We start from the raw sequence: 14,855 nt of genomic DNA, 5'->3' as shown, positions 1-14,855 counted from the left end.
TGGTGTATATGAGTGCTGACAGTGGTAAATATATCACTATGACATAGTGTAGATTCACTGTAATGACTCATGGAAACAAACTGAATGATTTGTTCCACTAAAATATTACATGTTCAGTTTATTTTTGAACAGGTAAACTTAAAAGAAGTGTATTTATTGTATTTGCGCTTCTTACATTTTTAAACTATCACGTTGATCATTTTGCCCCACGTGACACAAAGTTTGAACCCTACTGATCTAAATTATCGTCTTTAACTCACACCAATTAAATTATTTTTTCTCTTCGAGTATGAGATATAATATTTGATTTTAAACGAAATATGCAAAAAAAATCTGCTAAAAGTAACGGTGACTACAGAGTGATTGTCTTCAGCAGAGACGATCTTTGCATCACAATTCACTCCGCGGTGCATTGTGGAGCATGTTGTGGAGGGTGCTCTTGCTCCTGTCCTCCGGTCCTGCTAGCTTGGAGGAGGGGTTGTTTTCTCGGAGAAGCAGCCTTACGTTTTCAGTCAGGAGAGTCGATAGTTAGCGGCATGTGTCAAGCTTATCTTCCTGGAGGTTTTGTTTTTTCTCCGAACGGACAAAAGGTACATACGAAGAGTTAGCAGGTACAAGCGGAAGTCCAGAGCACATTGTGAAAACATTGAGAGAAAGGTTAACCAGTTCAACAGGTACAGAGAGACTGCTGAAAAGTACATTAACTGAGTTTAATCTAATGTTATTGCTACGACTTTCCTCTCTTGTTGCTGCCCGCGAGCCTGTAGGCTTATACAAGTTTGGACAACTCAGGAGATGACTCAAGTATTTTCATTACTCTTTTTTATGGAGGCTGATGCTGCCCTGTGTGTATTTCGCCAGTAACATTTTTCAGACTTCTTCAGTCTGTGTTTGGTTGTGATGGAGGTAAAGTTGCACCGACTGCTACTGTTTGCTGGCTGCATGAACTCTTCCAGGATGTCATGTGTTAGAAAACGAGTTTTCAGCTCCTTCTGCTCACTATTTGGTGGGAGTGAAACTCTGTTCCTCTTCAATGGACCCACAGTCACACACCAGCTGAGGCAAGCTGGTAGTAGAAAGGCGGGCTTGCTCAGCAGGAGCTACGGGGGTATTGGCTGTAATTCCACGTGTTATCAGAGGCCAGTGTTATTAAGAAGTCTCCACAGGAGGTGTCAGTCTACTGGGCTCACGAAGGACATCCTGCAGCGAGGAGGAGCGGCCTGGCCCGGTAAGATTTGCACAGATTAGCTTAAGTCACTTTATTTACAGGTAACTGAGACACCTTTGTTATGTCTAAGGTGTCTTATAGCTGGTATTAGCTTAAAAACATGTTTTGCTTTGTAGATCTTAGATTTTTTTTTTGAATTTAATTTGCTTTCTTACCTTTTGACCATTCAGGTTTCCAGCTTTATTTTGAGTTGAAAATAAAAGAAAAGTGAGCTACACGTGGACAAACAGAAAAAGTGTCAGGCTTTATGAAACTATTCACAACAGACGACTACTGTCTGATGGTTATGTATTTGAGAAAAACATAAATAAATTCAAAGTTTTTCATCTCATATATGGCTGGTTTTCAACTTGTAGCTCTTCAGGAATTACCTCATTGTAGCTAGCATACCATGTGTCTGCCAAACTGTGTTATGTTTGGGGTTTTTATGGATACAACTGAAGAGATGGAAACAATTGGGTCTTTGTGACAGACTGGTACTGACAACTTTTCCTATTTATTGTCAACACTACTGGGAAAATGTGACGTTATTAACCACAACAAGTATTCCACACATATCCATGCAATTAGCTTTGCGTTTGCTTTTGGATTACATAACCCAAACTGTTTAGTTGAAGGTAGAGCTGCAGATAAGAATGATGAAAAGACAAAGCTTCACAATCGTTTGTCAGTGAATTATTTGCTCTGGGTCACTTTACCTCTTCACCAGATTCTACCCCTGTTTTTTACCCAGCTGTTGCCTTTTTACACCTGTTAGTATGGTATTTTATGCCCATGTTCATAACCATAGCATAATCAATTTATTTTATCTTGTTAGTTATGTACTTTGATGTTTTGTGGAGATTGATAATCATAAAATCTGTATATGTAGTAATATGGGATATTGTATTGTAACCTATTTTTACATTTATTAAAATTCTGATTCTCATATTTACCTGTAGGCACTTGCTGGTTACTAGTTTAACAGTAATTTATTGGAGAGTCATAACCACATATATACAGCAGACTTTAAGTTGACTATAAAACCATTTTAAAGTTATCAAAGTGAGTATGAACTGATTCATGGTGGGTCCAGGATGTCCTGTGACAGAAAACTCCTTTATGAAATGACCAGCACCCAATATGTCGCCAGTATTTCAACATTTTAGTCAGTAAAGAAAAATGTTGAATTCTTCTTTGTTTTGAAGGTATGGACTGATATGAAAAAATGTGATGCTATTTAGATTCTGTTTGTCAAAGGTCATATTTTGTTACTGCCATGATTGAAAAGACATCAGCATATTTATAGCCAAAGAATGAAAAAAGTGTTGTCTTTAAAGTGTAGTTGTGTTTTGCTTTTCTTTTACCAGTGTCCGCTGTGCGCAGCCGAGTGACCGATGCCCCTCTGTCCACTGTGTCTCCGACTTTCAATGTGGTGAGATAATCGACTCCGAAGTAGGCCTGTCACGATAACAAATTTTGCTGGACAATTAATTGTCTAAAAAATTATTGCGATAAACAATAATATTGTTTCAAGACCTTTTGACACTGATTTAATTGAAAGGATGTAATAATGCATGCTATTTCCTGCCATAGATAGACACACTTTATTTTCAAAAGAACACATAACACTGGAACTGATGAACTAAACAAACAAAACAACCAAAAACAAAATTAAAATGGATTCTCAGTCTCCATTAACAAAAAACGTACTTGAATAAAGACTAAACAACATAAAGCCAAAGTGGAAATAAATACTGCATTCAACCAAAAGAGTGCAGATTATGAAGTCTGTATACTATATTGCCCTTCAGTAATCACTAGATTTAAATAAAGATGAGCACATCCAACTACCTAATGCAGTAGTTCACACTACACGATTTTTTGTCCCTATTTTCCCTTTACGAAAATCTTAGAACGTTGGTCGATCTAAGATTGTCGCTCGTGATTTCGTAACCGATCATCCTGTAGTGTCCTGTAGTGTTACGGTAGATCGTCGTGGCCTCTCCGATCTAAATCAGGGGTTTTCCCCGACTGGGAGCTTAAAGCTAATTGTGACAGGTAGCCAATCAGAAAGTGCAGATTCTCCTCCGTGCTTTCTGAAGGGAAATTACGAGGGGAATCCCAAACAGCTGACACGGTGGAACACGAAGTCCAGTGGACATCGGAGATGATTTGTGGAAACATTAATATTTATTCAACATTTCGTGCAAAGAATATAGAAATGACAAGGAGAGGAGGGGGAGCCAAATTGCTACCGCAGTTGATAAACCCGGTAAGTTTTTAAAATGAGTTAACTGGACTTTTCCATTATTTTGTGCCCATGTGGCTGGACACCACACGGCACGACGAACCCGATCGAACCGTTATACCTAGAATTTCTGTCGGCTAATGTGTCTCTCAGGCTTTGAAAATGGACCGACAGTCGGCCGACAACTCGTGTAGTGTGCACTGAACAATACACTAAGGAAATGAGGAAGGGAGGGTCAGTGGAGAGCACCGGAGGTGAGCCTTTTTTCATTCAGTGTCATCGATAGAAAGAAAAAAAGGCAGGAAGAGATGATAGAGCTGATAATTAAAATGAGGTCGATGGGTTTAATTTATTGTGCGATTAATTGATTTATCGTTTATCACGACAGGCCTACTCCGAAGAGTTGTGTAACTGGTATCACTGCTGTTGCTTATGTTTCACTGGTAAACTTGATATTATGACGCTTAAAACAAAACTCTCATACTATTGGATTTTATAGATATTGGACTTTCAGAAGACCTTGAAGTTTCTTAAGTTCAGTGGTGAAATGGACTTGAAGGTCTGTTTGCATCCAGGCTGCTGAATGTCATTAATAAGTTTTATGTCCCATTTATTTAACAGATGAAGTTTGATCTGGAGGGAAATGTGACATCATTTGGTAAGTGTTAGAAAATCTTTTCAACGAAGACTGATGATTGGTTCATAGATTTGTATCATTCATCCCTCATTTAAATATACCAGCTGTATGCACTTTTTAAGCCAGAAACACAAATCATTCGTACCCCTGAACTTTTTTGTGTGTGTTTCATTACCACAAACTTCTACATGCTTTATTGTGTGATAGATCAACACAAAGTAGTGCATAGTTGTAAGTTGGAAGGAAAACTAGTCAACACCTTATAGAGCCACCTGTCATTACAGTGTTTTTGGACATTCTCCTTTACAAAAGAGCTATAGCTCAGTCAGATTACTTGGAGAACTCCTGGGAGCTGCAGGTTCTACATTTTCATTCAAAGACATGAATACTCTTTGGTAGAAACATTTCTGTTGTAGCTTTGGCTGTACGTTTCAGTCAGTTGTGACAGCATAATGCTGCCATCATTGTGCTTCACAATGACGATGATGTATTTCATTTTCAGAGCTGGTAAAAAATCTCAAATATTGGTCTTATTTGGGTAGATCTGCTCCATACTCTCTTTATAAAATAACCAGTTTCTTACAATGTTTTATAAGAAACTAGATTTTAGTTTATTTGAGCCTATTTGCATTTGCACACTTCATATTACTTTATATTAAATGTAACCACACAAACCCTTATTTTTACTCATTTGCTCTACTGTGTTCATCTCCATGCAAAATCCCAAAATGTGAGACAGTTTACGAAGCATAAAAATGTTGCTAAAAGGCATAAAATGTTGATAACAGACATTTCTCCTGTGATGCCTTTTTATTTTCCAGAAAAGAAGAAGACAGAACTTTGCCAGGAGCTTCAGCTTCAGGCCAGAGACCTTCGCTTCCAACACAGCACCAGCCTCAGCACCAGAAACAACTGCATCATCATACGAATGGGCGTACGTTCTCTTCCTTATTTCAGCACTCTTTAGCTCGAGCAACAGCAAACTGTCCACTAGAGGGCAGTATTGAGAAGAAGAAGTAGCAAAGGTCCTCAGCTGTCCTCATTTTACAGAGTTTTCCCTGAAGCTCATCTTTTGTCTCAACAATTTCAACATTGAGGTGGGCACACCGTCTGTCACAGCTGGGGGGAAAAAAAACAGATTCAAGTTATTTGAATATGATCCAAACTAACATCTCAATAAGAAACTGGTTCTACTCTTCTATACAGCGGTTCACACAAAACGTTTCATACCATTCAGGTGGTTTAAGATAAATATCTGTTCTCACGTGTCCTTTTTTGCTCCGGTTCGAAACGCTCGGCACTCCATACACGCAGCATGATCCTGACAAACGTCCACGCAATCAGGGCATTCCTCACAGGTCGCACCGACATGCGGAGGCATACAATGACACTTTCCGCATTCACACACCCCTCTGCCGTTGCACAGCATTTGGTTTTTGGCCATACAGGAAGCGGTTTCCGTGGAGCAGTTGCAGGCACTGCCGATCCACTCACTGTTACACACGCACCTCCCACACGCACACCTCCCATTGCCTCCGCAGAGTCTGGTAAATAGAAATGTTTCGACGTCAGTGTTTTTGGCATCGGTTCTAAAATTACAGTGGCAGCCACGTTTACTTTCAGGCCTGGCAAAGATGTGTAAAAACAAAACAAACTTTAAAATCATCTCATGGTGAGAAATGGAGAGAAATCCACTACTCAACTTGATGCAATGTAGTCTGTGGCCAGAAAACAGCTTGTTAAAGAGCCATTTATCCCTCAATGTGACTAGAGCTGCAAAACCTTCATGACCTTATAAAGAATGGATCAGCTTTCAAGTTGTTTTATATGTCTACCGAATAAAATTAGTTTATTTTATAGCTAATTAAAAGTACCACAACTTAATTTCTTCTGTTGAGCTTTAGAACAATGAAGACCATCACACAGTAACAGAAAGAATGATTTTCTGATGAGACCTTTTCTGTGTTTGTAGAAAATTAAGGGGAAAAGGACGACCATTCTTTCCTCCCTTGTACAATTACTATTATTTTTGTTGTAGAAACTCTTAAGATGACATGCCATGATAAGAGAAAAAACTCCTACAACCTTTTTGCTACTTTTACATGTAAAAACACAGCTCAGTTTAAGCCACTGTGCTTAAACTGAGCTGTTTAAACTGAGCTGTTTAAGCACAGCTATAGCAGCCTGAAGCCTTTAAGCTTCAGGCTGCAGATATAGCAGCACACCTGCATAGAATCACCTGTATAGAATCATTAGGTCATTAGCAAGACTCTGGAGAACTTATCTACACAAGGAGGAGGTAATTAAGCCATTTCATTCCATTGTTTTGTACCTGTGGCACATCTAAAAACTGCAGGACAGTGGCCCTTGAGGACTGGAGTTTGACACCTGTGATCTAGAGAGACTGTTCAAAGAGCAATAGTAAACCCCCTGGCTCCCTCTGTATGCTCCAACCTTGGAAAATGTTATAGGAGATAACCCAGCGCCATCCTGTAGGCAAAAGGTTGAGCAATGTATTGATTGATTTTTTTTTCCCTTGTGGTTCTATACCTGTTGTTATGGTGTGGACAGTCAAAGTTGCTGCATTCACAGTATCGTCCGCTGTACATCTCATTTGGATCTGCCCGCCTGTTGCACTCACAGAAACCCTCTACACAGATGCCCCTGCCACTGCAGACTGGGGCGTTTGGGCCCATGCGGCACAAATCTTCATATTGTGGTGAGATGAAGTCGCCATTCATCTGGCATTGTTTCCCAAAATAAGGCACATAGCACTCACACTGGCCACAGACCACAGTCCCATGGTGGCTGCAGGCAGGGCTGTTTTCCTCATGGCTTCCAGTGCAGTTACACTCACCTGTGGGAAGCAGAATGAATTCAGTAACAAAACTTTTTTTTTTTTACCAGGTTATAAGCAGAGATCCTTTCTGACAGCTTACAGAGCAATGTTATCTCTAGCTTGAGGCTCACTGAAAACCCTCTGGGTGTGATAAGAATGGACCAGGGTCCAGTTCTGTTCTGGTTTGAGGCTCCACTCTTCCTGGGACACTGGGCAGCTTCCACACTCACCTACATTGAAAAATTGCTATGAATATAGTTAAACTGTCCTCAGCACATTATCCTGCATTACCTTTCTGACCTGTAAGAGCTGTGGGTTTCCTTTGGTTATGCTGCTGAAAGTGACCTGAACTCCAGCTGGCACGTTGCTGAGGTTCATAATCGGCTCTGGTGTAGGGTGGTCTGTTGCTTTGGAGATGGTGAGCGGAAAGGACTCCCTAACTCCTGGCCTCAGGTGGAGGGAGACCTCCTGGGGCTGTAGGAGCAAAGGTTCGGCATCTGCTGGGTCAGCCCTGCAGGATATCATTTGTCAGATCGTAAAAGGCGCCTTCTGGAAGTAGTCATACTGTTATTCTTGGTTGAAAAATGATCCTTTCAAAATGTTGTTCAAGATGAAACCTGAAAAATGTGGTATCCCTTTGTATTTACTGTCATACAGTCTGATACTCTTAAATAAATATAGTATAACCAATTGCCTTCAGAAGTCCAAGAGTCCACGCGTGTGTAATCTCAGGATATGTACTTCTGTGAAGGCCTCCAATAGTCAGATGAGACCAAAGCAAAACCTTTGACCCACATCCACAACTGTGTTCTGGGAAAGTGTACGTCTTTCTGAATGTAATATGGCCCTGGTGGCACATGGTGGTGGCAGTGTCTTATTTTCAGCAGGGAATGAAAAGTTGACCAGTTGATTAGAGGATGAACGGAGCTAAATAGAAGACAATCTTGCACGAAAAATATTCATGTTTGAATCTGCAAAAAGACAGAGAGCTGCATTGGGAATGTTCAGATCAAACCATAGTGGTACGGTAGGATGGCCCAGTCACAGTTCAGAACTAAATACCACAGAGAATTTGCAGCAAGCATTCAGTCTGACTGAGCTTGAGCTGTTTTGCATAGAAAAATATGGAATAATTTTAATGTCTAGATGTGGAAAAACTGGTAGCGACAAACACTAAGAGCAACCAGCAAAAAGTGGGACAAATGCAAATTCACACCACACCGTTTAGAATTTTATTTTTACTTTCCATCTTCTGTAGCTACGCTTTGTTGATTCATCACACATCTAAATAAAATACACTGCTCAAAAAAATAAAGGGAACACTTTAACATTTAAGTGAACACTGAAGTGTTCCCTTTTATTTTTTTGAGCAGTATACATTAAAGTTAAAGAACTCTAAAAGGTAAATGTAGATATTTTAGACTGCAGAAATCCTACAAACATTCACAATTTTTCCCATACGTTTTTTTTTTTAACCAACATAAAGCCTGTGGCTTTGTTTATTCCAGCTTATATTGCTCTTCCTAATAAGTTTTGTCAGTGCATAATAACATGAAAACTATTATAATGTGCAAGTGGAAAGTTACAAAAGGAAGTCATTGTTGCTACTACCTGGGCACCCATTAACATTTAACCCAATTAAAGTTACTTATGGTTATTGTATAAGTTAGGATGCTTACCCACTATCATTTTTTACCACCTGGATGCTGCCAGAAGGGTTATAAATGTGTCTCCCATGACAGCCAGTGCTCCGCAGCTTTTCTGTTGTCGCACAACGAATGTGAGCTTGAGGGGAGTTGCACCAAGCACAGCCGGCCTGGATGCACTCATCGCAGCTCGAGGCGGACTGCAGACACCTTTGTTCCTGGGCCCAGCTCAGACAGAACAACAGCCAAAGGAACAGCAACTTCACAACCATCCTGCAGCCAAGGGAAATTATTGGATAATAACCTTTCAACTGCAAGCTTAATATAGATAAAAGAAACAAAAGTTGTGATACAACGCCTTGTTCTTTACCTGATGTGTTGACAGCCCTCTGTGCTTTATCAGAGTTGTCAGATCTACTTCTGCAGAGCGTGATACACCGATTTGCTGCCCGCAAACATCCCCAGCCCTAAACGCTGACCTGTAGAGGATCAGTAAGATTTTATCGATCTGGCTGCTCGCTGCAAATATTTACAGATCAGAGTTAAGTCTTGAAAGGACAGACTTTAAAATACATATGTGGCCAGACTACAACACATCCACAACATACAGATAAAATCGCTTTTAAAAAACAAAACAAAAAAAAGCGTCTGCGTCTTATGTAATAACATTGTGAGTTTTAATTTGTTCAAAATATTATCTTTTCAGTCTTTGAAAGTTATCCTGACCCAAGAGTCGCTTTTGGTGCTGGACTATCGTGGTTTGAGTCTGGAACGCTGGCTGGTCCTGGAGCTCGCCCCTCAGCTAGCATCGCAGACGCACTCTCTGCCTTTTGAGTTTAGAGCACTGGAGGCCATCCTGCAGCACAAGGTTCCGCACAGTTTACGCTCTCATTCGAAATAACAGGAACCGTGTGTTTGTGCGCGTGTCCTCATAAATCTGTGTCAACAGGTAAACAAGTTGCAAACTTGGCTGAACGATGTCGAACCGAGCATACTGGACACCCTGGAGTCGCTTGTGGATCCTAAAATCGTTTCTGCGGATAGAAGTAAGCTGCATTTCCTGCTGCAGAACAGCAAGAGGTAAAAGAGCGCAATCAGACAGCAGATTTGGACCCAAAACCTTGAGACACTTCATGTTTTAACTTGACTTGTTATCTTCTGTCTGGCAGCTTGTCGGAGTTGGAAACAGACATTAAAGTTTTCAAGGAGTCCTTGCTGAAAATCCTGGACGAGGATGCGATGATTGAGCAATTGTGTCTCACCAAATGGACAGATCCAAGGATTTTGTATGTTCCCGTGTAATATCATTTGTGTTTCTAAATGCTGAAATCAATTTCTGAGAGTTCTACAAGGACATTGGTTAAGTAGTTTCTGTGCAAACAAAAAAAAAACACTTTGATCAATCGCAAACGGTCAAAGTTGGCTTTTCACTCTTTTCACACAACATCAGGTAGCAAGTCTATTTAATTGGATGTTATTTTATTTTTGATAGACTGACAAAAGACATAGGAAAAGGATACCATTTTATTTTTCTATTTTTGCTTTCTGTGACTCAAGGCGGATGGTAACTAGCTACTAGCTTACATCTATCTTGTGTAAGTGCATATATCACCAACTGACTGGATGATATTTGTTTTTGCCACTCCCTCATGTATGTATGTTCCTTGCCCATACAAGCCAGCAGGATCCCCAATTATCCCCTACACTTATTGTTTTTTCAGTCTTGAATTTTATTCACGCTGGCTTTAAAAAAGATCTTTAAAAGTCTTAAATCTGACTTGCTGAAACCTGCTGATACCCTGAGCACTGTTTATAGTTTTGCCATACTAAACTGAACTTGACTATATTCACTGATTATGTGACTGAAGGAAATTGTCGCCGTAAAGAAGGTTAAATACATTCAGACGCCACAATTTTTTAATTTTTGTTAGCGGTGAATATAATAGATACTGGAAAAATAAAAGTACATTTTAATGCAATAACAATATATGTCATTGCATTATTTTCTTTCTCTCTGAGGTTCATTTTGCTGCACCTTAAATGTTTTTTTATGCTTAAATGATAAACGTATGTATGTTTGTTTCTGCCTTTTAGTGAGGAGAGCAATTTGGGTATCGACCACTGTGAAGAGATGGAGCTTTTACTCGAGAATTACTACATGCAGGTAGTTGTGCTTTTTTTTTTAATGTAATTTTATTTCTGTTTTATTATTTATCCACCTGTGATGTTGTGTTTGTTGGGAAGCACTTTGGTCAGCTGAGGCTGTTGTAAATGCGCTACATAAATAAACTTTGACTTGACTTGACTTTTTAACATTAATAATAAATGTTAAAACTGGACTAAAATTTTGATTTATTTACTTTTAAACAAAAGGCAAAACACAGAGGGGTAATCGCTTATCAATAAAAACAATTAACAATTGATAGACATGTATAACTTGTTTTTGATAAATTTATATTTAAGAAAGAAAAGTAATTTATTCTGAAAAGTGCTAAATAATGCTGAGCTGGATGTGTCACCATAGAGACACATATGGAGAGGCTCAGCTTCAAAAATTAAACTGATGCCAGGTGCCATGAATAAAGTGTATAAGATGTCACAACTCAGTACCTGCAGGCTACATCCAATAATCAATATCTGTAGTGAATGATTCATAGATCACCAGTCGCACTACATCTATGACAGTTCAAGATGAGTGTGCACCAGCTGCACTTGTGGGAGGGTCAGCTGTAGTGAGAAAACATGCAGCACTTTTTGCGTTGCCAAATAATGACAAATGAAATGTACATTTTGCTGACAAATTGGATTTGTCTTCCAAGCTGCTCAAAATCTTTTTTGTTTAGTAGTTCTCAACTACGTGGACGACTTTTCTCAGTGATGAGGATATTTTATGAGTAACTACAACTCACAACCTGAGACTAATTAACTTGTGAACCCCCCCCCCGCCCCGCCCGCTGTGTCTGACTATTCAGATTCATGTATGGAGTTGTAAGCCCTCAAGAATGAGTTCAACTCCCCTCATCTGAAGGATTTAGGTGTTCATTAATATATCCCAGCAGTCTGGACAGGATTAAAATGACATTTCCAAGCAGTTGGGCTCTTATCACTTGTCAATTAATCAGTACTGTAATCACTCAAATATGTCTCTTTTTAAGGTTGCTTCCAGAAGCTGCGATTTTGCTTTTGAATGCTGTCTCTGATTCAGGTGATGCTTAGAAGAATGTCACTTAAACAGACAACTCCAAATTTAAGAAGCGTCTATAATCTACAGAACTATATTCGATTTAAGCGAAACACAGCCTGTTGGCAAAAACAATTTTTTTATAGTTTTTGAGATCTGCAGTGGAGGGACGATGGTTTGGGCTGGACCTGTCAGTAACTCGTTCTGTTCAGTAAAATGTTCTTGAGTGAGACGATTCGACAAAGAGAAACTAAGACAAAAGATCCTAATCAACAAATGAATCCCGGAAGACAAAAAGAATGATGATGTTGCTCTGTGGAAAACGGAGCTCAGACCTCGACTCCATGTTAATGACACAATGTATCTCAGTTACTGCTTTCATCTAGGATTTTATCCACTTATCTTTAATTTTCAGGGCGGACCAGATGATTTCTGGTTTGTTCTGAAACAGGAAACCTAATTAAACAGAGGATGTTTTCGGTTTTGGCCATGACCGTGCGTTCAGATCATAATCTCTTCACTGCACACAGGCCGAGGAGCTCGCCAACAAGACCAGAGAACTCAAGGGACTAATAGACGACTCAGAGAGTGTCATCTTTATCAATCTGGACAGGTACATGCCCTGATTGGACATTATTTCAAAACGTTATATGTACAACCATGTCCGGAGAAAGTGACATGTTGGCACAGTAAGCAGTCAGGGTCTTGTTGGAAACTGCTGTTCCGTCCTTTTTGTCATTCTTTCTTTGATTCTCCAGAAAAATTGTGAAAATATTTACAGTTCACGTAACATAACTATGCATGTAACTATATCTTTCCTGCTGCAGCCATCGTAATGTGATGATGCGTCTGAATCTGCAGCTGACTATGGGTTCCTTCTCCCTGACCTTGTTTGGGCTCATCGGGGTGGCTTTTGGAATGAATTTAACGACAGCCTTTGAAGATGTAAGTCATTCTCCTGTTAATCATGCCTTCTGGTTCAAATTGTTTGTTTATCTGTTAAGTGTCTGCCTATCTTTTTTCATCACAGGACCCTCGTGCTTTCTGGCTGGTAACAGGCTTCATGTTTTTGGGCAGCGGGTTAATATGGAGACGCCTCTTATCGTTTCTAGGACGGCATCTACATCCCTCAACTCCATCACTGGTAATCCAAACTCTGCAGTTCCACTACACCACATTGTTGTACGTTTAAACGTTTTGTCATGCCGCAAGCACATTCTCCAGAGTATTTTATTGGATTATAATGAGGTAGACTATTACAAAGCAATAATTATGGCATATTTCATCTAATATTGTTATTTTTCTACATTCTGTTTTACAAATTTAAGTCTAAAAAGAGGAGTATTATTTTGTATTTCCCTCCAGCCCTCTATCTCCATCCAACTTCAATTCAATACATGTGGGCTCTATTAACTAATTACATGACTTCTGTTGGCAGTTAGTTGCACTGGATTTTATTTAGGGGTATCAGATTTACTTTATTTTAAAAACAATTTTGTGTTAGTCTAGCAAATAAAAACCTAGCAAAATACATTGAAGATCCTGGTTTTAACATGTCAAAGTGTACAGTTACACTGTTGTGTATATTTGTACATACTGCATGTGAATATCTGTCTGAACTCCTATAAGTTACTGTGTTGTAATGGCTAATTTGTGTTTTGTTTCTGACACAGTTTCCTTCCATTTGGAAAAGAAATTTAAAACCGCAAGATACTAAGCCTGGAGTGAGATGAAGTCCTGGTTTCAACTTAGGAAAAAAAACAGACCAGAGCCTGCAGCTGTGAAGACGATCCTATCACCATGCCTATAAGACACCATGAGTCTCACCTTTGTGTGCCCTTTTTTGTGGTACTAGTAGCAGTCGAGGCTGTGTCCACACTATTCTGTGTTTTTATTGTATCATTTGGCTATTTCAGACCTCCAAATGAATATGTTCACAACCTGTTTTATTCAGAGTAAAGTTACGGAAAATCGCTTTGTTGTTTCTGGTGTTAAAGCCCTGAAAGGTGAGTGGCAGATCCTGACCTGAGACAGATGACCATCCAAACCATTAAAGGAGCGGTACTTTAAAAAGTGGCTTTTTCAAGAGCAGATGTATATTTATTCTAATGTGAAATTTTAAGGTGTTTAAAGGTAAAGGTCAGTCTCCAACTTTGCATAAAGAATGGCCATAAATTTAAACCAGAGTTCTTATAATGTGGCACACACTGCTTTGGAAAAGATTAATGCTATGAGTTGATAATCTGGTATGTTCTGTGGTTGCCAACATGTGTCATTAAAATTAACTGATGCATAACAACTGGTCCGTGTCATTTCCGAATTAAATAATGGCCGTGCTGTCTAACTAGTTTGTCCTGTGTTGAAAAAATGATCGCAGTATTTATATGAAATGCTTTAAGACTTCATACTGCTATTGACTTTGTTCTATCACTAATCCTATTCAGAATTTTAATGGTGAAATATCAGTGAAAACATGCAAATCCCTTTTAATTAAGAGGTTTTATCACTTTAAACCTGAAACGCGAACCACAAATTGGAATTATTGGGGAAGAAAATTACCTCTTACTGAACAAGGTAATTCGGCGACTGACGATGAAAATCGCAGGTATTTGAACCCTTCAGGATGAAAGTTCTTAAACTATAGTTAGTAGGGTTTTTTTTCTGAAGATCTAATCTATTAAAACAGTAAAACATACTATTCAAAAGTTGGTTTTGATTGCAAGCCGCTCTGCAAAAAAGTATTACTGCCTCACTGTTTTTGCTTTTCAAACCTATGAAATTGGCACTGATTTTTTTAGGTTTTGTCAACAACATTTAGTGTGATTTATTTATTTAACACCAAACAAAGGGACTTTAAGTAACTAAGTCATAAATATACTTATTAAAAAGCATTATTTACACCATTAAGAAGGTCTGAATAAAAAAGTTTAGCTGTACTAGGTATTTGGGATTTCAGTTCAAGTATTTTTGATGTTAAATTCTTGATTTTGACAAACTAAATCCTATCAGTAACTTAATGCATCAGCAGCTAATGTCTTAATGGTTTGTTTTACTTGGCTTACAGTAATAGAGGGAATTGTTTGCCGTTTTGGTT

General features: G+C 39.0%; 2 protein-coding genes across 3 annotated transcripts; one reads left to right on the top strand and one right to left on the bottom strand.

Moving 5' to 3' along the window:
* Nucleotides 1-385: 385 nt before the first annotated feature.
* On the top strand, nucleotides 386-14,060 carry mrs2 (magnesium transporter MRS2). Its single transcript, XM_008432261.3, has 12 exons — nucleotides 386-1,228; nucleotides 2,578-2,642; nucleotides 4,080-4,116; nucleotides 4,917-5,029; nucleotides 9,287-9,448; nucleotides 9,530-9,660; nucleotides 9,750-9,866; nucleotides 10,675-10,744; nucleotides 12,292-12,374; nucleotides 12,589-12,706; nucleotides 12,792-12,905; nucleotides 13,435-14,060. Exons 1-12 carry the CDS (start codon nucleotides 901-903, stop codon nucleotides 13,492-13,494), a joined length of 1,398 nt encoding a protein of 465 aa, XP_008430483.1. The 5' UTR covers nucleotides 386-900; the 3' UTR covers nucleotides 13,495-14,060.
* LOC103478410 (integrin beta-1-A-like) lies at nucleotides 5,023-9,037 on the bottom strand. 2 transcript variants are annotated; one of them, XM_008432259.3, is made up of 7 exons: nucleotides 8,951-9,037; nucleotides 8,614-8,853; nucleotides 7,235-7,445; nucleotides 7,035-7,164; nucleotides 6,646-6,952; nucleotides 5,361-5,639; nucleotides 5,023-5,214 (listed from the first exon to the last, which is right to left on the bottom strand). In XM_008432259.3, the coding sequence occupies exons 2-7, from the start codon at nucleotides 8,850-8,852 to the stop codon at nucleotides 5,049-5,051; spliced, it is 1,332 nt and encodes a 443-aa protein (XP_008430481.1). In that variant the 5' UTR covers nucleotide 8,853; nucleotides 8,951-9,037; the 3' UTR covers nucleotides 5,023-5,048. The 2 variants fall into 2 exon arrangements, with proteins under 2 accessions (XP_008430481.1, XP_008430482.1); XM_008432260.3 differs by having other exon boundaries at nucleotides 5,131-5,214; nucleotides 5,326-5,639.
* Nucleotides 14,061-14,855: the final 795 nt, after the last annotated feature.

Source organism: Poecilia reticulata, chromosome 16 (genome assembly GCF_904066995.2).
Source record: "Poecilia reticulata chromosome 16, P_reticulata-male-v2, whole genome shotgun sequence".
NCBI classification, from domain to species: Eukaryota; Metazoa; Chordata; class Actinopteri; order Cyprinodontiformes; family Poeciliidae; genus Poecilia; species Poecilia reticulata.
The sequence above is the reverse complement of the archived record's forward strand: the minus strand, read 5'-3'. Positions and strand labels throughout refer to the sequence as shown.